Source organism: Rattus norvegicus, chromosome 1 (genome assembly GCF_036323735.1).
Source record: "Rattus norvegicus strain BN/NHsdMcwi chromosome 1, GRCr8, whole genome shotgun sequence".
Classification (NCBI taxonomy): domain Eukaryota; kingdom Metazoa; phylum Chordata; class Mammalia; order Rodentia; family Muridae; genus Rattus; species Rattus norvegicus.
In genome coordinates this window covers 182,694,726-182,720,998 of record NC_086019.1, presented here as the reverse complement: position 1 = coordinate 182,720,998, position 26,273 = coordinate 182,694,726, and the positions used below count along the sequence as shown (strand labels likewise).

The 26,273-nt window shown below is 46.6% G+C and overlaps 1 protein-coding gene across 10 annotated transcripts in view; it reads right to left on the bottom strand.

Moving 5' to 3' along the window:
• Iqck (IQ motif containing K) overlaps positions 1–26,273 on the bottom strand; it is a 117,648-nt gene that overhangs the window by 27,327 nt on the left and 64,048 nt on the right. For 6 of the 10 annotated variants that reach the window (NM_001401714.1, XM_006230149.5, XM_063283526.1 and 3 more), the window contains 2 exons: positions 25,410–25,494; positions 1,222–1,333 (listed from right to left, as the gene is read on the bottom strand). In NM_001401714.1, the coding sequence (NP_001388643.1) occupies positions 1,222–1,333; positions 25,410–25,494 (197 nt within the window). Of the gene's footprint in view, positions 1–1,221; positions 1,334–12,110; positions 25,495–26,273 lie in introns of those variants that run through there. The other 4 variants (XR_010064577.1, XR_010064593.1, XR_005499407.2 and 1 more) reach the window with 2 other exon arrangements.

Here is a 26,273-nt window from a genome sequence, read left to right as displayed (position 1 = left end):
TGGGTATCTTCCTCAACCACTTCTTCATCATATTTATTGAGACAATCTCTTACTGACCATGCAGTTCACCAGCAAGCTGCAGAGAGCCTGCTCTCCCACCCGGCAGCACTGGACTTACAGCCTTACACTGCTGCTCCTAGCATTTACTTGGGGACTGGGGATCCATACTTATATAGCAGGCACCACACTGACTGGACCAACTTTCTAGCACCCCCTCCCCCGTTCTCTTTTACTTTTAACCTTTAACTTACCATATATCCACAGTAGGAAAAACAGAAAAACAATTGCCAAAAAAGGAAGGAAACCAGAAACCCCACCATGATTAATATGCTGATACTCATTCTACTATGTTCTTTTTCCAATACAAAAATACACATATAAACAAGGGGATTTAGTAATTCGAAATACAAGCTCACAGATGCCCCACCATCTGCCATCTGCAAGCTGGGGAGGAGTGCAGGGGGTACAGGCATGTGTGGTAACATGCCCACACATGTGGTGAGGTGAATCTGATGTTTGAGAGCTTGTGAGCTCCTACCTGAGGCCTGAGGACCAGGAGCCCCGAGGCAAGAGGATACCAGTGTTCTGTGTAAACAGGCAGTTCTTTCAACCTTCCTCACCCTTAATCCTCCTCAGGTGCTCACCAGTGGAGAAGCCATCCACCTGTACAGCCCACCAGTTCAAACACATCTAATTTCTAGAAACACCCCCACGGCTAGACCCAGAAACAGCATTCACCAGCTATCTGTAGAAATAAACCCACTGAAGTTTAGACACACACCTGGAGTTGGGGAGAATACTCTCCCATTAATAATTCCCCAAATCACACCTCGTTCTTGGAGTCTCAAAGCTAGAAAATAAAAGCCCTCAGCTACAGGTGACACAGAAGTTGTCCTTATGGGAGAGAAATGGCCATGTGAATAATATCCTGTAGACTCTAGTTGCCAATCAGAACACAGAGGCACCCACACGCACACACACACACACACACACACTCACACACATGCACGCACACACACACATACATGCACCCAAACGCACTCATACACATCACACATTCATACTCAGAGACTCTCTCTCTCTCTCTCTCTCTCTCTCTCACACACACACACACACACACACACACACTAGCTCTGAGGGCCTCTGAGAGCTTCCTTCTTGAGCTCAGGTGAAGGATCAGCATTTTCCTACACAATGTGGGCTGTGGAGCCCACCACTCACTTTTCTGCTCTTGTTTGGCCCAGAACATTTTCACACGCTGGCGGATGTGCTTGTCCTCACGCAGCTTCTTCTGCCACTGCCGCAGCTCCTGAATCTCAGGGTCACAGCGAACCTGGAAAAGGCACAGAGCTTGGTTGGTCCCCTTTCTCCATGCTTCCACACCCCGTTACCAGCATGCATGGGAGAGCCTTCTTAATCAACTGGATGTCCTGGAAGTTTGCAAAATTCTTTCTTGTAGCACTGGGCTCCAACTCAGGGCCTCGTGCATGCTAGGCCAGTGCTCTACCACTGAGCAATGCCCCGCCCCTGTTTTGATTTATTTTTGAGTTGAGAAAACACTGTTCTCAATGAATTATCTACACTCCAAACTGCTCATTTCATACTTGAGAATAAATGAGATTGTGAGGATTTGCCAAACTAATGCTGTGTTAAAAATATTCTAGATTTGTGCCGTTCCATAAAATATTAACATCTGATTTTAAATTTTCTCCATCTCATTTGAAAAAAAAGTAGAGAGGCTTAGATAATATATTAACCTAAATAGTTATTAGTACTATTAATATCCATTAATTATATCCACTCATTAATATCCAAAATCTTGTCATTTGAACTTGTAATTAATATCAAAATTATTTACGATAGGCAGGCATGGCAGAACATAACTATAATCCCAGCACTTTGGGAGGCTGAGGCAGAGAAGATTGTGACTTCAAGACCAGAATAAGTTATACAGCAACTATCCAAGCTCCATTTTATAGCCCTCGACTGAGTATCTTCTTCCTTCTATGTCTGCTCTATCTGTATCTACTCAAGTGCTCTATGTATTGAGCTGTAACCGGCCAAGCCCTGGCTCCACCCCAACACCTGATTAACTAGATGTGGCAGCAGATCCCTGGAATCCTGGCACTCAGGAAGTAGAGGCAGGGGGATCAGAAATTCAAAGTCATCTTCTAACCACACAGAGAATTTGAGTCCAATGTGGGATCCAAGAGACTGTCACTCATTCTATTGAGATAGCAATGATCATACCCATTCTACAGATGAGACAACTAAGCTGAAGAGAGAGCAGATGGTATTCCAGGGATGGGTGCCTGTGCAGAAGTGTGCAGGTGAGATATAGTGCTGTATGACCAAGTAGACTCTATTTTCACATAGCTTTATTATTTTATTATGTCATATAAACTATTTATTCATTTGCTTTATATCCTAATCACTGTTTCCCCTCCAACAGTCACTCCCCCACCTACCCTCTTCTCCTCTGAGAGAGTGGAGGTCCCCCTGGGAATCCCCCAACCCTGGCGCATCAAGTCTCTGCAGGGCTAGGTGTTTCTTCTCCCACTGAGGCCAGACAAGGCAGCTGGGTTAGGGGAAAGGATTCGACAGACAGGAACGACTTTAGGAATAGCCCCTGCTCCAGTTGTTCGAGACCCACATGAAGACTGAGCTGTGCATCTGCTACATATGTGTGGGGGCCTAGGTCCCGCCTGTGTATGTTCTTTGGTTGGTGGTTCGGACTCTGAGGGCCCCCAAGGGTCTAGGTTAGTTGACTCTGTTAGTCTTCCTGTGGAGTTCCTATCCCCCTCAGGGCCCTCAGTCCTTCCCCCAACTCTTTCATAAGAGTCCCCAAGCTCCATCCAATGTTTGGCTGTAGGTCTCTACGTCTGTCTGAGTGCTGCTTGGTGGAGCCTCTCAGAGGACAGCCATGCGGGGCTCCTGTCTATAAGCATAACTGCAAGATCAATACCGTACAGTACAGGAACAGACAGGTTGATCAACGGCATCGAATCGAAGACCCTGAAATAAACCCACATACCTAAGGACGCTTGATTTTTGACAAAGAAGACAAAACTATACAACAGAAAAAAGAAAGCATCTTCAACAAATGGTCTGGTCTAACTGGGTGTCTGCATGTAGAAGAATGCAATTAGATCCATATATATCACCCTGCAAAAAACTCAAGTCCAAGTGGATCAAAGTACCTCAACATACAACTGGATATACTAAATATAATAGAACAGTAAGTGGGGAATAGCCTTGAACTCATTAGTACTGAAAACAACTTCCAGAATACCAATGGCTCAGGCTCTAAGATCAACAATTGATAAACGGAACCTCATGAAACTGAAAAGCTTCTGTAAGGCAAAGGACACCATCAATCAGACAGAACAGTAGCCTACGGATTGGGAAAGGATCTTCACCTGCATCTGACATAGGGCTAATAGCCAAAATGTTAACGAACTCAAGAAGTTAGACCTAAATAACCCAAATAAAAATGGGGTACAGAGCTGAAGAGAGAATTCTAAAAGGGAGGAATCTCAAATGTCAAAGAAACACTTTAAGAAATGTTCAAAGTTCTCAGTCATCAGGGAAATTCAAATCAAAAGGACCTTGAGATTCCATCTTCTACCCATCAGAAGGGCTGAGATCAAAAACTCAAGTGACAGCACATGCTGGTGAGGATGTGGAGAAAGGGGCACACTCCTTCATTGCTGGTGGGAGTGCAAACTGGTACGACCACTTTGGAAATTAATTTGGCAAATTCTCTGAAAACTGGGAAGAATTCTACCTCAAGACCCAGCTATACCATTCCTGTGTATACACCCACTATACTATAGGGGCAACTTTCTCAACTATGTTCATAGCAACTTTGTCCATAATAGAAACAACCTAGATGCCCCTCAACTGAAGAATGGATTAAGAAAATGTGCTATATCTACACAATGGAATCCTTACTATTCGGCTATTAAAAACCAAGTAGACTCTTAAACACAGCCTCTTATCCCCTTGTCCATCCCCAGACACCCTCTTGCTGGAGAGACTGCTTGGCAATGATATCAAGTTTATTTTGGAAGAGAAGTTAAAGTTGCTGAAGATCTATAGGTGAGGAACCACCACAATGTCTGAGGAGGTTGCCATAGTAACATCTACACAGTGCTTAGGGTTAACTATTAAGGGTGACTGCTTTGTGGGTTCCCTTTCATGATCAGCTCCAGTCATTCAAATGAAGCCATAGCTTTATACTCTGGGGAAGAGTTCCTTGTGTTGGGATTAGTATGTGGATCTGGGGGAGGCGCACACTGGATGCCAAGGTCAGTGGTCTCCCAGATGCCCAAGGGGCAGTCTGCTTGTTTTTCCCATCTTTTAGAACCCTGGACAGGAACAGGTTGGGTGAGGAGAAGCAGGGCTATTAGAAGCTGTTGGGGACCTCAGGTGCACATAGGAAACAAGTAAAGGCCGTTCAGAAGTCAGAGGACAGCACAGCTGGAGAGGCCCTGGAGATAGAGACATCTAGGTAGGGGTCCATTTATTTTATCAAGCTACAAATTGATCTTGAGACTTCCCACTGAGCTTCCCGCTGGGGATGTAGCCATTGTCTTCAAGGCTACCCACACTTGGGCCTCCCCCAGGGCACAAACAGTCCCTGAAAGAACTGGGCTGGGCCAGATTTGGCCTTCAGTTTCCTCCCTGCATAGAGCCACTCTCCCCCATTTCCTCCCTCCTCTCTCAGTGCAAGGCCCACTTGTTACCTCTTGGAAGTGTGTTGCTATTGTCTCTCTTGGAGACATCTGTGAGTTACCAGTAGCCCTGAGGGGTGTCTTTTTACTTAATTGTGGTAAAATACACACAACATAAACACTACCTTTTAATCATTTAAAGTACACTTCAGTGGTGCTAAGTACTTCAGAACCTTGTGCAACCAAGTCCACTCATCCACTTCAAGGACATTCTTATCACCTCAAAAGGAAATTCTGTAGTCATTAATCAGGACCTCCCGATTCTCTCTTCTCCCCACCCCAGCCACTAATCTTTTAGACTCTAGAGTGTCTGTGAATTTCCTTATTCGGGATAGTTCCCATAAATGCAACCATTTGCCCTTAGTGTATGGATTCTTTCACGGATACAGAGCTTCGAGATTTATCCCAATTCCTTGTTACTTAGCATCGCGCTGCATAGCTACACTATAGAGCGATTATCCATTTGCCTCTTCATGGACACTGGAGTTATTGCCACCCTTTCCTGCTGTGAATAGAGTTCTGGGAGGACCTTGCTTAAATATCCATTTCCCTGTAGTTCTTTGACTATGACCTACATCACAAACAAAAACACATATTTGCCCACCCATCTAAGGCTGTGTTCATCACAGGGCTCTGCAGACAGTACCATGTGGTCTCCTCTGTTGGGCCAGAAGCCTTTTTTCCTTGACTCTCTTCATTTTGCTCTGGGCACTATTCACCTTGGCAGAATGCTGTGGCTACAGCAGCAGCCTTGTTGGTGAGGCTCTGGTTGCCAGGTGATCCTGAAGCACTAGAGAAGGCCTTTGTGAGCTGGGGAGAACAGACACCCATTGAACTGGGCTAATCCCACTATTGTCAGTTAGGAAAGCGCTTCAGATGGCAGGAGTTGTGCCCATCAGCAAATACCAGAGTGAAACATGGTGTCAACACACAGCAGTTTCCCCTCCCCCTTCCCCAGTCCCAGCTTCCCTCCCTTTGTTTTGGAAGTCACCATGGAGAGCCAGCTTGTTCTTCCAGTGTGCACAGGAATATGACCGGTGTTATGGACTTGACTTTGGATCACAAATAAAACAAAACAGAAGCTTCTTGATTCCCGTGTCAATTCTTATTCTTATTTATTTATTTATTTATTTATTTATTTATTTATTTTAATTAGTTCATTTATTTTGGTTTTTCGAGACATGGACTCTCGTGTAATAGCCTTGGTTATCCTGGAACCAGGGCAGGCTGGCTTCTAACTCATAGAGATCCTCCTGTCTCTGCCTCCTGAATGCTGGGACTAAAGGCATGTGCTTCCCATGCCTGGCCAGACATCAATTTTTATTTGTTGTGATTTATTGATATTTATGTTGCCTTGTTAGGGATCAAACCCAGGGCTTTGTGAGTGCCAGGCAAGTGCTCAACCATTGAGCATGGATGCCAAGTCTGGCTGTCTTTTTTTTTTTTTTTTTTTTTTTGTTCTTTTTTTTTTGGAGCTGGAGACCAAACCCAGGGCCTTGCGCTTCCTAGGCAAGCGCTCTACCACTGAGCTAAATCCCCAACCCTGTCTTTTTTTTTTAATGCACCTGAAACTATCTAATTCTTTTAGAAAACCATGTTAGTTTAGAAAGCCAGCTTTGGGCTGTGTGGGTAAAGCACTTGCCATGCAAGCATGAGGACCTGAGTTCAAATCTTCAGAACCCATGTAAGCCTGGGCACAGGAACACCCACCTATAACCCCAGTACTCCCACAAGATGGAATCAGTCCCAGCAGGGTCCTTGGAAGTTGGCATACCAGAGCCTCATGCACATGGCCACAAATAACAGAGTTCCGTTTCAAACAGAGAGGAAAACAAGGGGTGGTACAGGAGTTTGTCCTCTGACCACCATAAGAACACTGTGACAAGTGCTTTTCCTTCCTCCACCACAGACACACATAATATATGCATGTGTACGTATATGTATATATGTACGTACACACACACACACATACACACACACACACACACACACACACACACACACACAGTGAGAAGAGAAGAGGAGGGGAGGAAAAGAAAACCCCAAACCAACCCTCTGAATCTCAGCTCTGCACAGCCTTGAGTAAGTTGCTTATGCCCCCAGAGCCTCAATCTCCTAATCTGTAACATGGAGTCGACACAAAACCAACACCTAAAACGCTAATAAAAACCTGTTTACATGAGTTATCTTTGTGTTAATTACCCTCAAAATCAACGAGTAAAGCAAGGAGTGGATTCCTGTGCTGTGGCCACTCCTCCAACTGCCTTGGCTGCTCAAAACCAAGAGGCAGAGGAGCCAATGACTCAAAAGTGTGGTCTCCTCCCGGGAGTTTAGCTAGCTGAGCACATACGTGATTCTGTAATTTCACAACTCTGAGCTCTGGCCAGCTGGTGCAGAGGTTCTGGGGCTGTGTGGGGTGGGGGAGGAAAGCGGTGGCTGCTGGGACTGCAGTCGCCTTCACAACCTCTACTGCCCAAGAGCTCTTAGCTCACTTGTTTGCCTTGCTTCTTGGCAAAACAGACAATCGCATAGCAACAGCTGCCCTGCTGACTCCCCAGGGCTCTCCTCACTGCCTTGAAGGAAAGTGCTTAATCCATTACAGTTGCTGGGAGGATGCTGGAGAAGTACAGAATGGACAGGACGGGTTCTTCAGTGACACTCACTCGTGCCACCCTGGATTTGGCATGTGACATCTCCCACAAGGTTCTTCTGGTGCCTTTGCCATGGTCTGACATCCTAATGATTATTTGAGTGGACTTTACATTCAAGAAAGACCAGTCTCCAATGTAGGAGAGAGGGGGTGGGCGGGGAGATGTTTGCAAAACTTCTTCCTGCTGTCTAATAAAAGTCCCAGAGCTCATAACTAGCAAGTTCCATTTTCTCTCTGTAGGAAGCTTGGAGAGGTCTTTTCAGATCTCTGGCAAAATCAAATCAGAGCAGAGCAAAGCTGGCTTCTTGTTGAAGAAGTCACTAGTGTTTAGTGGTCACTGACATTCGTCCGCACCACACAACGCCTCCGGGTTGCTTGGATTCGAACCCTTCCTGCTCTGGAGCTGCCTTGTCAACGGTGGGTGTGGCCCATCTGTGAACCACCAGCTTAGCCCCTGGGTGTGGGTGGCGCTCTGGAAATCTAACAAGGCAAGCAGGGAGATGGCTCACTTGGTAAAACGGCAATAGTGTAAGGATGAGGACCTGCATTTGGATTCCCAGTCCCACGTACAGTCAGGCACGGTGACACATGCCTTTACCCGGCACTGGAAGGCAGTGGTGCTGGACAGAGATGCTCCCCTGGAGCCTTCTAGCCAGCGGGCTAGACAGACAACTGGGAAACTCCAGGCTCAGCGGGAGACTTTTTCTTAAAAAATAAGATGGTTGCTTGAGTCACGGCCTGGTACTCTTCTGTAGGATAGAGATGAATCTTGACATGTGAATACTGAATGTGCTTAATCTGTCAACAGTATTAGGTATAAAGTTGTATGATGAAAAATAAAGTGTACAGCAATGGAGGAGGAGACTCAATATTAATCTCTGGTCTCCACATGCACACACACATGTGCACATGCACTCACATGCACATGTACACACATGTGCACATGCACTCATATGCACACACATGTGCACATGCACTCACATGCACATGTATACACACAAACACATTCATACACACTGTACATACAAGTACATGAACAAAAAATCCAATGAAAATAGCACTTACTCCTTTATTGCTAAGGGCGTCTTTACCCCCATGTGTTTAACTTTAAGGCCTACTTCAGTGACCACTCATAATGGCTGGCCACTTTTATTAAATTAATTTTATTTTTTCCTTTTTGCTGGAGTGAACCACTTTATTCACTGAGAACCCAGACCACGTGAGAGTCAAGTCGGAGCCAGTCACTACACCCAAGGCTGTCTGAGGACAGAACACTTATGGAAAAGCCCACATAGATTGATGTCTTTGGCCCCTGCCCTGTATCTGTCCACTCTGCTGGATTGTGTTTCTTGGACTATTTATCTACATCCAGCACACAATGGGTGCTGCAGGCTATGTCACAACTCGGAAAAATGGGAGGGGAAAAAACGCCCAAAACACAATGAAGCGAAGGGCCCAGGGGCCTGGATGCCACCCTGCTGCTCTTCTGGAAACTAGGGGACAAGCGGTTCCATGTACATTTACTGTGGTTCTCTTGCCTGATTTTGTGTGGAATTTTTCATGCTTTTCTATATACCTCTTCCTTCCTGATTTCTGGAGCACACAGTTTCTGTACTCCAGTTGTTTCTTTCCACTCACTTACTTCACATTCTAGTCTTCGTTTTACTGGTGGTTGTGTTCTCATGTGGGTTTTGGTTGTTGTTGTTGTTGTTGCTATTTTGTCACAGGGTCTCACTATGCACTCCTGACTGGCCTCACACTATATCCTCTCACCTCAGCCCGAGCCTTCCATGTGGGATTACAGCTGTGCACCACTATGTTGCTATATGCCCAGTGTTGTGGCACATGCCTGCAGTCCCAGCACTTGGAAAGCCGAGCAGGAGAATCCTAAATGTGAAGAAGCCAGCCTGTGTTACATAGTCCAACCTGAACAACAATAATAAAACCTTCCCTTCCTCACTGAGACAGGGGTTTAACTTACTATGTAGACCAGGCTAGCCTTGAACTCACATAGACCCACCTGTTTCCTCTCCCAAGAGCTGGTATTAAAGGCATGCACCACTGCATCCAGCCTTGAAAATCTATCTTACTTGGGGCTGGAGAGATGGCTCAGTGGTTAAGAGCACTGACTGCTCTTGCAGAGATCCTGAGTTCAATTCCCAGCAACCACATGGTCAGTCACAAGCATCCGAAGTGAGATCTGATGCCCTCTTTTGGCCCGCAGGCTCTATATACAGATAGAGCACTCACTCATATTATAAAATAATAAATGAAATATTTTTTAAAAGTTGCTGCAATGTAATAAATTAATTAAAAGTAAATCATATGAAAGTCTCCTCCCACATCACACAGGACTTGGATGGCTTTAATTCTGGTTTCTTTGTTCCTGCCCTTCTTAGCACCACCTGACATCTTGGCATGCTCTGTCTCTAGCCCTTATACCTGCTTACAGCTCACTCTGAATGGCTTTCCTGCACCTCCTCCCTTGTGGGTCTATTTCCCTCTATTTAAACGCATCTCTCAGGGTTTTTTCAGGAGGAATGTTTGGGAGAGGCATATTTACAGCTCTCGAGTGATGGGTGAGTGGGTACGTAATTCTAGGTTCCGTGCTGTTTTTCCCCTTGATCAGCAGACACAACACTCAATGTCTAGGGCATTTTTCTATGGCTGATGAGAAAGTCTATAATTGCTCTCTGGCTTTTTCTTTGGGGAATCTGCTGCAGGGCAGCTTTGAGGATTATGTCCCATGGCTTTGCTGTGGAACATTTTGGATGGCCTTGTCTTTATCCAACTCACTCAGGGTTCACTTTTCAGTGCCCTTTACAAGTCTGGCTTCTCCACTATGCCTCCCACGATTCCTGCAATTCTTAGTACACTGTCACTTTGGCCCTCTCATCTTGTCGGTCCTCAGCTGCTCTTTCTCCTCCTCGCCCTCAGCTTCACCCTCTCTCCCAGACCTGACTCTCACTAACTGCTCCTCCAGCTGTGTCTACCTGTCGGTATCAGAGAAGTGATCCACAGATCGGCAACCTCTGTACCCAGCCAAGCCTGTGAAGTCAGCACCAAGCAGAGGGGCGGGCCCAGGAAGCTGGGCTTTAACCGACTCCATTACTGCTAATGGACACTGAAACTTGAGGGGCACTGCCTGTTTGTTCTGGGTTTTGTGTCTGTGCATTTTTCTTTTAAATATTTTTTTCTCACTGGTGTGAGCACTAGGGTTGGACCCATGCCCTCATGCAGACCGGGCAAGCATCCTACCCCTCATGCAGGCCGGGCAAGCATCCTACCACACAGCCATCTTTGCCCATTCACCGAGGACTTTCCTCTAACATCAGCACACTTCTTTTTCAAATCTGAATTTCCCCCTTTCTTTTCGCACTATCTTGTTTTTCCAGCGTCGTCTATATTTTGTTCTAGTAAATCTATATAGTCATTGTAAACATACTTATTTCCCAAACTCACAATGCTATGCTCGGGGCCTGAATGCTCAAGTTGGTGCTGGCTGCTGACTCCCCTCTTCTTTAGAGGTTCACTTTCAAAATTAGTTTATAACTTCTGATGGTCTTAGTTCCACATCTGAGGTCATGTCTGTAACTAGTGAACTTTTTTGATTGGAACGAACAAGAGAGTAAATAGTGTTGCTTTTGTGGGCCTTGAAGTCTCTTTCAAACCAATTCCATGCTGCCATATAACATAAAAGCAGCAGCCAATATGCTAAATAGGTGTAGCTACGTTCCAGTAAAATTGTATTTGGAACACACACACACAGACACACACACACACAAACAGACACACAGACACACACACATAGACACACATACACATAGACACACACACATAGACACACACATACACACACACACACACACACACACACACACATACACACACAGAGACACAGAAAGAGAGGGGGTTGGTGCATACATACACACGTGGGGGGAAAAAGAACTTTGTAGCCAGATTGAATGGGGCAGGCCTATAATCCCAACTACTACAGAAAGTAAAACAGGTGGGACACGAGTTCAAGGCCAGTGTGGACAACTTAGTGAGTTTTTTTTTTTAACTCAAAATAAGAAGGTAAAAAGAGAACTGGGGCTGTTGTTCAAGGGTGGAGGACTTCTTTTGCATGTATGTGGCCATAGATTCAATCTTGAGTGCTACAAAAAAATTATTTATCAAAGAATAAAACCCAAGGATTGGACAGTGGCTGGATATTGTCCTTCAGGTATGGTTTGTCAACCTGTCTTGACCCCTGTGAGGGCGTTACAGCGCCAGCCCCCGGCTTCTTCTGTTGCCTCTTCCAGCTCTCTCACACTAATCTGACTAATTTGGTGAGTCATATGGACTCTTGTCTTTAAAAAAAAAAAAAAAAAAAAACCACTGTCACTCAGATTTTAAGTTCAACAAATGACACTGATGTCATTTGGGTTCTGTTGAAATAGACCCCCATCCTGGAGTTCGAATGCATGCCAGTGAGGTAGAACAAGACCTGAAGGACTCCAAGTAACTCCAAAGGGCTGAAGCCTGGGCCACCCTGCTTCCCCGAAAGAGAACGCTAGGAATGAGCTCAATGTTACAAGCCCTGCCTAGCACATCTGTGCTGCTCGGTTGTTTCAGTTCCTACACAAATACCACGCTGATTACTGCAAATCCTTCCAGTGTGAGTCAAGGGAGCACTCGGGCTGCTAGCCCGTGATCAGGAAATCAGGATCTGGGTGACTCACCAGCACCAGCTGCCTTTCCTGAGGTAGTCTTTGCAATGCCCGGATCTGAGAAGGCCCTCTCCCAGGAAGCTACACCTACTTTTGTACTGAAGTCCCCCCGCTGCCCCCCAGGGACAAGTCGCAGCACATACAAGAAAGAAATGGAATTTCCCCCACTTCTCAATGATGACAGTTCAGACGAAGTTCATCCAGCTTCTCTTGATAACTGAATGTCCAGAGGATTAGGGATGAATCTGAATGCAAAGGCATTTGAGGTATTTGATGAACCTCTCAGTGAGTTACAGGGTAAATTACGCCAGTGTGCTGTGCCAAGGACCCTGTCACACAGCACGCTCTGAGCCCTTCCCTCTCGTCCACACTTAGCTGACAGTTCTGGAGGGTTTCTACTGTGGGACCTGTGACCATTGTTTTAGGAGCTATGTGCACACTATTAATTCTCAGAAGAAATCTGTGAGGTGGGCAGTATTTTCACCCTTTTCAAAGAAGAAACTGAGCCTCCATCAGGCAAATAATGCCCTGAAACCAGTATGTATTATAGCCCAGAACTTGAACCCAAGCAACAGTGAAGACCTGCTCCAGTGTTGCCATGCTATTCCTGACTGAAGTAGCGACTTCAGGGTGTTCTAATATATGGTCAAGTTTGAAAGTCAGGGTTCTCAAAGAGGAACGAGAATTCTGTCTTATTGCTAGCTACAGTTTGTAGATGAGGAGAGTGAGGCTTGGAGAAGCTCAATGCCAATCCAAGGCCACACAGCAAAGGAGGTAGAACAGCATTAGGCTTGTGAGGCCCGAATTTCAACACCAACCCACTGCATTGATGACACTGCCAACCCACTTCACTGATGACAGCACCAGCCCACTGAACTCATGACAGCACCAGCCCACTGCACTCATGACAGCACCAGCCCACTGCACTGATGGCACTGCCAGCCCACTGTACTCATGACAGCACCAGCCCACTGCACTCATGACAGCACCAGCCCACTGCACTCATGACAGCACCAGCCCACTGCACTCATGACAGCACCAGCCCACTGCACTCATGACAGCACCAGCCCACTGCACTCATGACAGCACCAGCCCACTGCACTCATGACAGCACCAGCCCACTGCACTCATGACAGCACCAGCCCACTGCACTGATGGCACTGCCAGCCCACTGTACTCATGACAGCACCAGCCCACTGCACTGATGGCACTGCCAGCCCACTGCACTGATGGCACTGCCAGCCCACTGTACTCATGACAGCACCAGCCCACTGCACTCATGACAGCACCAGCCCACTGCACTCATGACAGCACCAGCCCACTGCACTCATGACAGCACCAGCCCACTGCACTCATGACAGCACCAACCCACCACATTGGCTTGTATGCAAATCCTAGGTCATTTGGGGTTCATCTCATACTGGAGTTGATCCTACAAGACAGAAAGGAGCTTCTCACAGCCTGTCAAAGATGACAAGCTTTGGGGGCACTGATACCTGAAAACGCACTTGTAGTTTTATTTAAATGACTGAAGGGACTGGAGAGGGAAGGGGGAGGGGGAACCTAGCCTGAGACCTGATCCCAGAGCGGCCTAAGGCCCCTATTTATAGTACTGTGGCCTATTTCAGCCTGCTGAGTGGCCAGACATTGCCCCAAGAAAGAGGCCTGAATGGGGACCACGGCAACTGGGTGCTTTCTTTCTGGGGCACCAGAGTCCTGCTGGGCACAGGCAGAAGTTTCTATCCTGAGCAAAAGAATGTTTTGAAAAATAACAGGCTTTTTTCAGGCAGGAAAAAAAAATCCAACAAAAAACAAAAGAACAGAAACCAAGTACTTAAGGACTACCATCAAGACACAACCAGGAATGTATTCTTCTAGGAGTAAATGCTTGGTCACAGCTTTCAACAAAGCTACACCCTCACAGCTAACAGGATACGGTGGGGTGAGAGGTGGGGATGAGAGGTGGGGGATGGTACGAGTACAATTGTTGACTCTATTTTTCAGGAATGGAGAAGAAACTGAATAATTGAAATAGTGAAAGGCTGGCAAGCTAAGAAGTAAACCTCTTTACCCAAGCTGTTCTTTCTGTGTTAAGAAACAGACTTGTGTGTATGCGTGCTGGGAATAATAATGTTGTCCTCTAATTCCAGTGTTTGGGAGGCATGGGAATGAGGTCCACAAGTTCAAGGCCAGCTTTGACTACCTACTGAGCATAGCCTCAAAAAATAAAACTGTGTAGCTGGTGGGAGGGGTTCCCTAAAGGTCTGTAAGCAGTCAATAGTTGCTAGGGAGGGAGAGACATTTTCCTCAGTGGTGTGGCCACTGGTAGGTAAAGTGTCTATGCTGCTGGAAGCAGCCCTTATGAAACTCACAGGATCACATGAAGGGAGCAGGGAGGGGAAAATCGAAGGGGCAGAGGTGGGAAGAGAAAAGGAATCAGGTGGGAGAGGTGGGAGGGGACAAGAGTGTAATGGGTCATGCATGGGAACAAAATACTTTATGGACATGTGTTAAAATGTCATGATGACAGCCATTATTACGCATAACAAAAACCACATAATAGAGAACCACAGAGGTCACTTTGGACTCAGGAGATCTGGAGTGGTGCTTAAGGCCCCCTGCCTTCCAACCAGCCCCAGCCCCAGGTGAAGACTCAACTGGTGTAGACTACAAGCTGATGGCAAGAAGGCAACATCGCCACATGGCTTCTCCTTTTCTGCCACAGAAATAATAGTGGGCACTGTTGGGTGGTTGCTGCTGATGCTGCCGTTATATGGTGTGTGTGAGTGTGTGTGTGTGTGTGTGTGTGTGTGTGTGTGTGTGTGTGTGTGTGAGAGAGAGAGAGAGAGAGAGAGAGAGAGAGAGAGAGACAGGGTTTCTCTGTGGAGCCCTGACTGGCCTGGAACTCACTCCGTGAACCAGGCTGGCCTCAAATTCTAGAGATCTGCTTGCCTCCCAAGTGCTGGGATTAAAGGAATGTGTCATCACTACCCAGCCTCAAGATTAGGTTAAGATATTTCTGTGGGACTATGAGGGTCACACATACCTTCTGTGGTATAATACAGTAAAGGTCTCCGTAGATGTGTAGATCCTAGTGGGTGTGGACTACGGAGATGGCTTAGATGGTAAGACCCCAGTTTCATACCTAGAACCCACACAGAAAGTGGGCACAGTGGCAAGTACTTATGCCTCCAGTGCCGGAGAGGCAGAGACAAGAGGGTCTCTAGGCTTGCAAGCCAGCCAGCCTAGCCTATGTGGCTAGTTCCAGGTCAGGAAATGGGCCTCTGCATGGTTGCACATCATGTGCATGTGCACAGTACATATACAAACCCTAGAGACAGGGATTTGGAGGGGGGGCACTGCATCTGGAGGCTACCACTCTCCTCAAGAAGTCAGTGAGATTATGAGACTCCTATACCCAAATCATAAAACCCCAAGTTCTGTCAGCCTAATGACATTTAATACTAGGGGGTCTGTTCTTTGAATAATTCTTCATCTCCTGGACCACTCATCCCAGCTCACTCACATAACCTACACTGAGCACTTTCCCCCTCTTTGTGCTTCAACGCTTGCTTTGGGTCTCTGCTCAAACTACAGCCTCTCAGAGTGGCCTCCTCAACCATCCTGTCACCTGCAGGAGTCGCCTCCCTTATTCTCTGGCCCTCTCATTTGCTCTCTTCTGTCTGTGGTACTTTGCAGCAAAGTAACTACTCAGCAGGGTTCTGATTCTCTCCTAGCTGCTAGGTTTGACCTTGAGATGAGCCTAGGCCCTGGGATCCTTGGTTCCTTAGTCAAGGTTACTAATGCTGCAATGGAACGCCATGACCAGAGCAATGTGGGGAGGGAGGGTTTATTTGGTTTACACTTCCTCATCTCTGTTCATCATCGGAGGGAGTCAGGACAGGAAGTCAAGCAGTGCTGGGAACCTGGAGGCAGGAGCTGATGCAACAGTCATGGAGCGAAGCTGTTTACCAGCTGGTTCAAGGCTTGCTCAGCGTTCTTAAGAGAACCCAGGGCCACCAGCCAGGGATGGCCCCACCCACAATGGGCTGGGCTTTCCCCCATTAATCACCAATTAAGAAAATGGACTACAGCTGATATTAGGGAGACATTTTTCTCAATTGAGGTTCCTTCCTTTCAGATGATGCTAGCTTATATCAAGTTGACATAAAACTAGCCAGGACACATGGTGTGTATTTTGTTCTTCCCCTCTGAAGCTTTCAAACTCTGCTATGAAAAGCACATGCCCCTAGTAAACTGCTGATCTCAGAAGGCTCTAGAACAAAATTGAATAGAACATAATCTCTAGAGTTTGTGTTACAGTCTAAATTTGTTGCAACCTGCCTGATTACTACGAGTGAGATGAGACTCACTTTGTAGGCCAAGGGGTCCGGATGATTTATTAAGTGGTATTATTTTTTTAATTTATTTTTATTTTATTTATTATATATAAGTACACTGTAGCTGTCTTCAGACACACCAGAAGAGGGCATCAGATTTCATTACAGATGGTTGTGAGCCACCATGTGGTTGCTGGGATTTGAACTCAGGACCTCGGGAAGAGCAGTCAGTGCTCTTAACCACTGAGCCATCTCTCCAGCCCCAAGTGGTATTATTTTGACAGTAGCTGATAAACTTTTCTTTGGGGGGGGGTCAGGATGCTTGAGATGAAACCCAGGGCATTGAGCTAAGCACCTGCACTATCATTGAACTACACCCCATGCATCTCTACTGTAGTGTGTGTGTGTGTGTGTATGTGTGTGTGTGTGTGTGTGTGTGTGTGTGTGTGTGTTCATGCATATGTACACGCACTTGTATGTAGAGAGTCAAGAGGACAACCTCCTGGATTTGTTGTTTTGATTTTTGTTTCTTGTTTATTTGCTTGCTTGCTTGCTTTTTGAGACAGGGTCTCTTACTGTCTTCAAACTCATTCAAACAGGCTACGGAGGGTGACCAGAGAGCTCATCTATCTGTCTCCACTTCCTGAGTGCTAGGATTATAAGTGGGGTGTCACCACACCCAGCCCTTTGCCACGAGTTTTATGGATTGAACTCAGATCCTCATGCATCACAATAATGACTTTACTAACTAAGCTACTGCCCCAGCACCCTTGTCCCCTTTTAAAGACAAGCTGTGTTGTGTCTTGGGCTGTCTTGGAACTCTCCAAGGATTAAGGGTGGCCTTCAAAGTGCTAGGATTCATGGAATGGCCCTTAACTCTCAGTAAGTCCCTGCCTCATTCTTGTGATTACAAGTGTACACCACCACAGGAGGATCATTTCTTCACACTCTACTAACTATTTGTTTGTGCCGACTGACAGCCTAGGAATGCAAGCAGGGATCTTGTCTTATTTCCCAAAGGACATGCAGTGTTTAAAGCAGAGCGCCTACCGGCTAAGGACGGTTATTAGTGAATGAACCGTCTGACTGTAGAGTCCACTTGCTAAACTGTTCTGCTATACCAGTTTAAATTAGCTGGGAAAACTTAAATGTAAATAACTTCAAATCAATTATAAAATAAAAACAATTGTCTGAAATAAGTATTCTAGGCAGCATACCGCCAATTGGCCAGATAAGTGTGACTCACACAAAGCTGTTTCCTACCGCCCCTGAGTCGGCTGCTATCTATCCTCACCTGGGTCCCTGCATGAGAAAGGAAGTGCTGTTTTTGTGATATGGGTTCACCTAGCCGTGTTACTGTCCCCAGAGGAAAGAAGAGGGAGAGAAGCTGAAAAGCAACACAAAGGGAGGAAATGCACCAGGCCCTCCCTAAAGCAGCTGCACCAGGGACACGGGACACCTTCTCTAGAAGGGAAGGAAGCTCCAGAAAGCACAAGAGCAGACCGGAAATACAGAGAAGCCAGGCAATCGAGAGAAGGCACGAGGACTGGAATGTGCCTCAGCATGCAGAGCACTGCTCAGTGTGCATAAAACCAGGGGTTCAATTCCCGGCACCAGTATAAACTAGGTGTGCAATTAAGGGGTGGAGGCAGGATGATCAAGACCTCCAGGCCAGCCTGAGCTGTCCAGTAGAACCCTGATTCAATCAACAAAAACCAGGTTCAGTACAGATGTGCGCTGACCTGGAAAGGTACCCCTGGACTGGCCATAGCCCACAGGAGGTAAAAGGACAACTTTGGGAACTGGTTTTCCTTCCACTGGAGGTTCCAGGCTTGTAGAACAAGTGCTTTTAACCACCGAACTCTCTTACTGGCCCAGGAAAGTAAATGCATCCTTTACTTATAAACTGCAGAATTATATATATGAAAGTTCACATGAGCAAAGATGGGAAATATACACTTAGAAGGGTGTTTATTTTCCAGGAATGGTGATGTTCACATTGTGTGTGTGTGTGTGTGTGTGTGTGTGTGTGTGTGTGTGTGTGTGTGCCTGAACATATGTAGGTGTGAAGACCAGCCAGAAGTCAGCATTGGGTATCTTCCTCCGTCAATGTCCACCCATCTCACTGAGCCTGGAACTTACCAGTTTGGTCAGGCTGGCCAGAGAGCTCTGAGAATCTTTCTGCTCCACACCCCTAGCTTTGGAAATGCATGTATGTATGCATTACCATCCAATGCCCACTTTCTTACATGGGTGACAGGGATCTGGACCCAGGTCCTTGTGCTTGCCTGGAAGGTACTTTACTCACAGAGTCCTTCACTTGCTCATCTTGACTCAAGGAGAGGCTACAAGTGAGTCATGTAAGCCTCCCTCCTCCCAGCAGGAGGAGGTTCATTCAGAGGAGTTTCCACACCCACCCTCGACCACGAACACCTATTCTTGATATTCTTGTTCTTGTCACAGCATCTTCTGGGTCCTCACGGCACGGCATCGAGATCTTTCTACACCCCTCCCTCAGCTCTGTTCTTGAAAAGCACCTCTGTGCAGGTTTGTCACATGGAACAAAGAGTAAAGGAAGCCACAAGCCGGTGAGGTGTGAGGCGTCCATCTGAGTGGGCTGTGGGAAAGGCCACCCTCGGGACTGCTGCTGCCAACGGAAGCATCTGTGTCTGCACCGTCCTGTGTCTCTCCACATGGCAGAGAAGTTCCAGGTTTTCTTCCACTTGCTTAGTGAGACTTACATAGACAGCCTTAACCTTGGAAATATGTTATAAAATGTTCAAACATGAATTTCAGCCACACGTGGTGACATGGTTGTAATCCTAGCACTCAGGAGGCCAACCAGGAGGATGTACATGTTTGAGGCCTGCTTGGGTTACAGAGTGAGATTCTGTCTTAAAAAACAAAAACAAGGGACTGGTGAGATGGCTCACCTGCCACCATGCCCAACAAGCCAAGTCTGTCATTGGGACTTACACTGTGGAAACAGAGAATCAACTCCCCCAATTGTCTTCTGACCTCCACATGACTAACATATAAGCTCTCACAAAAGCACGAAAAAATGTTTTTAATTTAAAAAATAAAAATGGACTGGGTGGTGGTGGCCTTTAATCCCAGCACTTGAGAGGCAGAGGCAGGTAGCTCTCTGTGAGCACAAGGCTAGCCTGGTCTACAGAGCTAGTTCCAGGATCGCCAGACTACACAAAGAGAAACACTGTCTCAAAAAAACCTGATTAACTAGCTAATTAATTAATTAAAATGAAGACGAGGGCTGGGGCAAAAGCTCCATTAGCAGAGTGCTTCCTCCCATGTGGGAAAGCCCTGGGCTCCACCCCCAGCACTGCATAAAGTGGGCGTGGTAGCACATCCTATAATCCCAACACTCGGGAGGAAAAGGCCAGAAGATCATCAGTTCAGCCGTTCTTGGCTATAGAGAGACTTCTAGGCTAACTTGAGCTACAAGACCCAGACTAAAGACAAGTTTTTAAAGGCCATCCATACCGCTGTCCACAGTGCTGACAGATTAGCTTTATCATCCAGACAACTTCTCTGCCCAACAGGTGATATTTTCCGTACTCCTGCATTTCTGGGGACTGAACCCTGCAGCTAAGCTAGTGACATTGGGATACATCCCCAGGTCCTCAACAACAACAAAGACTGAGACTAGAGTCAGGTGTGGTCATCCATGCTGGTAATCCCAGAGCCCAACAGCAGGCAGGGTGGTGCCATACTAAGGAAAACAGAACCAACAACCACAATAACACTATAGCTAATGATATCATGGCTATCTATAGAAACTCAAATATGTCATTTCAACAGCTATGTATGTGATGACCTAAAGAAAGATATCTGTGAGTGAGTCTGGTCATGGGGAAGGTGTGTGTTAGTCAGATGCATCGAAACCACACCCAGAAGTCGGCAAAGGACACATGGATTCACTGAGGAGAAATCCATCCTAGGAATTCGATTTCACCAGCAAGCTGGGGTCAAAATTGCTCTTCAAGTCACAAAGAGCACGGCCAGCAACTGAAGCTTCCGAGAAGTAGCCACACGCTTCTCTGTGTCGGACCAGAGGGGACCAGCTGTAACCTGACACAAGCACCCATGCCTCCCTGTGTTAGCATTCCTTCTGCACAATCCCACGTCTGACTTTGGGACACAGGATCTGCGCACCTGCTGACAGATGTCAGCTGTCACAAGGAGATTCCGTCTTCTCTACAGGACCCTCGGATAAACCTGGAACTCATGCCTGGGGTCCAGCCTGCATGGGGGCTGTCATCCTAACAGCCCCTTCAGTTTCTCTCATTGCAAAGCTTACAGAAGAGCAGGGTCACACATGCCTTTGATAAAATGAATCCCCCCACCCCGCCAACACACACGCACTTATACAGAGTAAATGCATACCACCCAAATATTACCGTATCTTCTTCCCAAGTGCCATCTCTGCAAGATTAATGGGGGCAGCTGCTAAGGTCAAGGATCTTGATGCATGGGCAACTCCCCACAGAAGCTCATGGCTGTGTGCCCGCATAAACCACCGAGGAGGGCTAATAAAGTGGATTAAACTTGTTCGTTATTCATTCTTGAAGATGATTTGAGGATTCAGTTACTCATTTATAAGATTTCAAGAGTGCATTACAGCACTGGGGCTGGGGTCAGGGGCAAATGAGCCAATCTCACCACTTTCGGTGTCTGAATCCTTGTGCATTGACTAAATGCGCAGTATTTATTTCATGATCTCTCCACCGTTGAGTATTAGCTGTGTATATGCCTTATTGGATCTCAGATCCTACATGGCTTCAGGAAGAAAATCCAGATTCTGGACTAAAGTGTTACTTCTAGATCACACAGATGGCCTTTCCCTCCCTCAGTGGGCCCCCAGCTATTGAGAAAAGGGAGGGTCATAAGCGTAGGGTTAGGGGCTGGCAAAGCCAGTGAGGTTAAGGAAAAAATAGTGGAACAAACAGCCTCAACCCCCAGTTTCTAAGCTTCTCAAAGGCTCAGAGCTCAGCACTCTGGGGAGCTGAATGATCAGCCTGAGAGTTGTATGGTGCACACCCTACACACTGCAAGGGCCCACTCTCCTTATTCTTCAGCGTGATGTCCTTAGAACTCTATTGTCCCCAGGCATGCTTCAGGCTTTCTCCTCATCTCTGCCTTCCTCCTTCCACTGAGCCATCAAAACTTGAGGCACAGTAGACTGTAGCCTCTGTAGGGTAATTTCGCAAAAAAAGATTCTTAAGCTATGAATTCCATCCACCACCAGTAATTAACCTTTCAGACAAATAAATATCAGACAAGTGTGTAGACACATGAGCAAGGATATTCTGCATAAAATCAAAACTTACAAAGTAGACAAAAATAGAACGTTGAATTGCTTACAGTTCAGCAGATTCTAGTTCAAGTTATTCACAGAAATGAAACATAGGTGCATATCGTGGAACTATCAGCATTTGTGGGGTGGCATGTTTGTGTGCAGACGAGGAAAATCATCTGCTGGTAAGAGGAGAGCATGGGCACAGAGCATGTAGCACACCTAACTGTAAAAACAAAGTAAAATTTCCCATAAGAATAAAAACATTCTAGGAGGCTAAATACCAACGAGTGACCTGCGCCATTTAGTTTTCCATAATTGGGTATGTATAACTAACACTCGCCACCAAGCCAACGACTTCAGATCCATCCCCCAAACCCGCAAGGTGAAAGGAACAAACAAGCTCCTAAACACTGTCTTCTGGCCATCACACGGTTGCCACGGCACATATGTGTACACAAGGTACATGTGCGCACTCGGACACACATTCACACTTGCAATAACTGTAAAAAATGCTTTTAAAATGTAGATAGTGTGGCTGCAGGACATAGCTTGGTTGGTAGAATGCCTGCCTAGCATTAAAAAAGGCCTGAATTTTGGTCTCTAGCTCCATACAAAGTCAGGTATGTTGAGACACGTATGCAATCCCAGCACCCACAAGTGAAGACAAGCGATCTGAGCCATTTCATATCCTTGGCTACATAATGAGCTTGAGACCATCCTGGGCTATGTGAGAGTCTGTTTCAGGAAAGAGAAAAGAATGAGAGTGCGTGCACGAGAAAGATCAGTTTTAATAAGCTTTCATGTGCAAGTGGCGGCATCGGACATCTTTCGTAAACTGAGAACTGTGATGTTGGGACTCTAGGTTATAAGTGACAGAAACTGCCTCCCCTGAAGGACCTCTGGTTTGGCTGAACTCCGAGTTAAAACTAGGGATGGGGAGGTAGTAAGTAAAGTGCTTGTTGCACAAGCAGGAGTTTCTGAGTTCCCAGCACGCACATAAAAAGCTCATCACGATGACACACACACCAACAATCCCAGTGCTGGGGAGACAGAGGCCAGAGAATCCCTGAGCTGGCTGAGTGGCTAGTCTAGCCAAATGGTGAGCTGCAGGTTCAGGGAGTGACACCGTCTCCAAAGTGGAGAGTAATGGAGGAAGACAGCTGACTCTGACCTCTAGCCTCCCTGTGTACACACACACACTCTACATGTGAATGAAGCTTGGGGACACTGTACTGGGTGAAGTGAGTCTCTTCAGAACAGGAATTGCATTGGCCCCCTTATGCAAAACCGGAGTGTATTACTTTCTTGTCGCCAGGACAAACACCTGACAACAGCAACATAAGGCTCTGTCTTATGAAGCACCATGACCAAAGGAACCCAGGGAGGAAATGGTTTATCTGGCTCACTTCCACATTGTAGTCCATCACTGAAGGAAGTCAGGACAGAAACTCCAGCACAGCCAGAACCTGGAGGCAGGGGTCAATACAGAGTTCATGGAGAAGTGCTGAATGCTGGCTTAACTCCCCATGGCTTGCTCAGCCTGCTTTCTTAAAGAACCCAGGACCACCAGCCCAGGGATAGCACTGCTCACAGTGGGTTGGGCCCTTCCCATCAATCATTAGTTAAGCAAGTGCCTTACAGCCAGATCCTATGGAGACATTTCCTCAATTGAGTTCCTTCCTTTCAGATAACTCTAGCTTGTGTCAAGGTGACACATAGCTAGGCAGCACAAATAGGAAGAGCTTATTTTGGCTCACGATTTGAAAGTGTAGTTCATTGTGTTGTGGAAGTTATGGTGGCAAGAGCTTGGGGCAGCTGGCAGCATTGCACCCACAGTCAAGAAGCAGAGAGAGATGAATTTGCCTTCTCTTTTTTACTCAGTCCTGAACCCCAGCCCATTAGATGGTGCTGTGCACATTCAGGGTTGGCCCTTCCATCTCAACTAAACTTCTAGAAATACTCCATGGCAGGTACAAGAGGTGTCTCCTCGGTTACTGAACTCCTACATGTGAAATCTGATGTCCACAGAGAAGTCACCATCACAGTGAAGTTCTTAGAGTAGTGAGATCCATGAACACAGAACAGGCTGGTGGTTGCTAGGAACTGGGAGGGGAGAAGGCAACGAGGAGTTGGTGCTTCCTGTGGAAGGTGTCACCTGAGAACGATGGAAGGCTCTGGAAATGGACATGGCAGTGACACGTGCACTATGCTGGACGTACTGGATGCTGACTGTGCACTAAAAGTTAGGAAGATGTTGAATCTAAACAGTACTGCCAATGGCCTCCCGGGTGTGGGAAGGGCACCATCCTCTGGGATGGGGGCTGTACCTTCACCTGGAAGCTTGCTAATGTCACTTTCTGATTACCGGACAACTGGAGAGACTGTGTACTATTGAGCACAAAGACACGTGGCACTCCGATAAGTCTTTGGCAATACATTTTCTAAAGCACAACTTTGCTGAAAATACTGAACAAGAGCATGGATCAGGAACTCTTAAGGTGCTCGCCTTTGACCTACAAATCTACTGCAAGAATTTTCCTTCATCCAGTGGCCAGAAAAAGTAGCAAACATGGCTACCCACGGGTGTCACAATGCTGACTGTGATCATAGAAATCTTGACATAATCTCAATGTCTCAAACAGGAAAGTGGTTTGAAAAGACCAGTTATAAAACAAAAGGTGATTTTCTCCTGTTCAGGCTATTCCATATGTTAAGGTTTCAAATGTATTGAACAGGACACACAACCAATGACAATGGCTGGGACACTGTCAGTGCAAGGGCTGGGACACTATTGGTGCAAGGCCTGGGACACTGTTGGTGTGAGGACAGGGACACTGTCAGTGCAAGGGTTGGGACACTGTCGGTGCAAGGACAGAGACACTGTCGATGGGTTGGTACTTTGTTTTATCTGAATTTTCTCACTCTTCTAAAACAATGGGTTTGCCTGTGTTTTGCTTTTTGTTTGTGTGATTTTTTTTTGAGGCAGGGTGTCTGTCTGTCTGTCTTCCTTCCTCACCCCAAGCTGGTCTTGCTTGAAGTTGTGGTCCTTCTGGCTCTGCCTCCCAAGTGCTGGGATTACAGGTGTGTACCATCATGTCTGGCATGCAATATTATTTTTAGGGTAGCACAGGCCAGGCAAATTCAACTTTTAAAAGTTGGAAGGTTATTTGTATACGTGCATGAGCGTGTGTGTAGGCCTGAGGTTGATGCCACATGTCTTCTCAATGGCTCGCCTCCTCCTCCTCCCCCTCTTCCTCCTCTCCCCCTCCCCTTCCTCCTCCCCCCTTCCTCTTTTAGACAAGGCTTTTCACTGACAGTGAATCTCATCCATTAAGCTAGACTGGATGGCCAATGAGATCACAGGCACAGCCATCCTGCCTAGCCTTTTACAGGGATTCTGTACATACGAACTAAGGACCTTGGCTTGTATACCAGGCACAACTGAGCCATTGCCCCAACCCTCAAATGTGTCTTTTATGATAATTGCAAAATAAGTCTTGATTTAAAAAAAATCCAAATTCCCGTCTTGCAGAGAGTCCTATCGCTGGGGTCTGTATGTGAGCGACATTCAACTTCTGATTTATCTGTTTCTCCCTAGCCCACCGTGTCACAAGTCCCCATTATGCTCAATTCCATAATCACAGTGCCCCTTACCAGATAGGCTCTCCAGAAGGCCTGGATTCTGACTGCTGCTTCTTCTTCTGTCAGTAGCAGGGAGAGAGGGATTGGAGGCCTCGGGCTGAAAAGCAATAAAATGGTCAGAGGCTTGTGAGAATCCATCCTTCATCCTGCTAACACCTTTGACAACGAAACTGTCTTCCTGATTGAGGGCCTTGCCAACCCCATTCTTAAGGGCAAAAATGTCAATTCTGATGGAAAAGTTTATGGTTGAGTTAGCATTTCCTGCTAAGACCTGGGATTTTTAAAAATTGTTATCCCTACCCCATCTGTCTCTCCCTCTCTCCCTCTCCTCCTCTCTCTCTCTCTCTCTCTCTCTCTCTCTCTCTCTCTCTCTCTCTCTCTCTCTCTCTCTGAAGTGCAGTAGTGTAGTATATTATGTGTGTGTGCACGTATGTGCCTGTGTGTCCACAAGTAGAAGACAAAGGCTGACACCCAGTGTCTGCCCCTACTATGGTCCACTGTTTTTTTGAAACAGGATCTTATATTGAACTTGGAGCTCCTTTCTCCTTGGTTCAGCTGGCCAGAGGACACCAGGTAATATCATATTTGCCCCTACACCTAGCTCTGGGAGTGACCTGCTATGACACTGACTTTTTACATGGGTTCTAGGGATCTGAACTTGGATCCTCTCATTTGCACAGCAAAACACTGGACCAGCTGAGCCATTTCCCTGGCTCCAATCAGTGTGTGTGTTCTTTTTTTTTTTTTTTTTTTTTTTTTCCGGAGCTGGGGACCGAACCCAGGGCCTTGCGCTTCCTAGGTAAGCGCTCTACCACTGAGCTAAATCCCCAGCCCCTCAGTGTGTGTGTTCTTAAAACAGGGCTAGCCTTTTCTTCC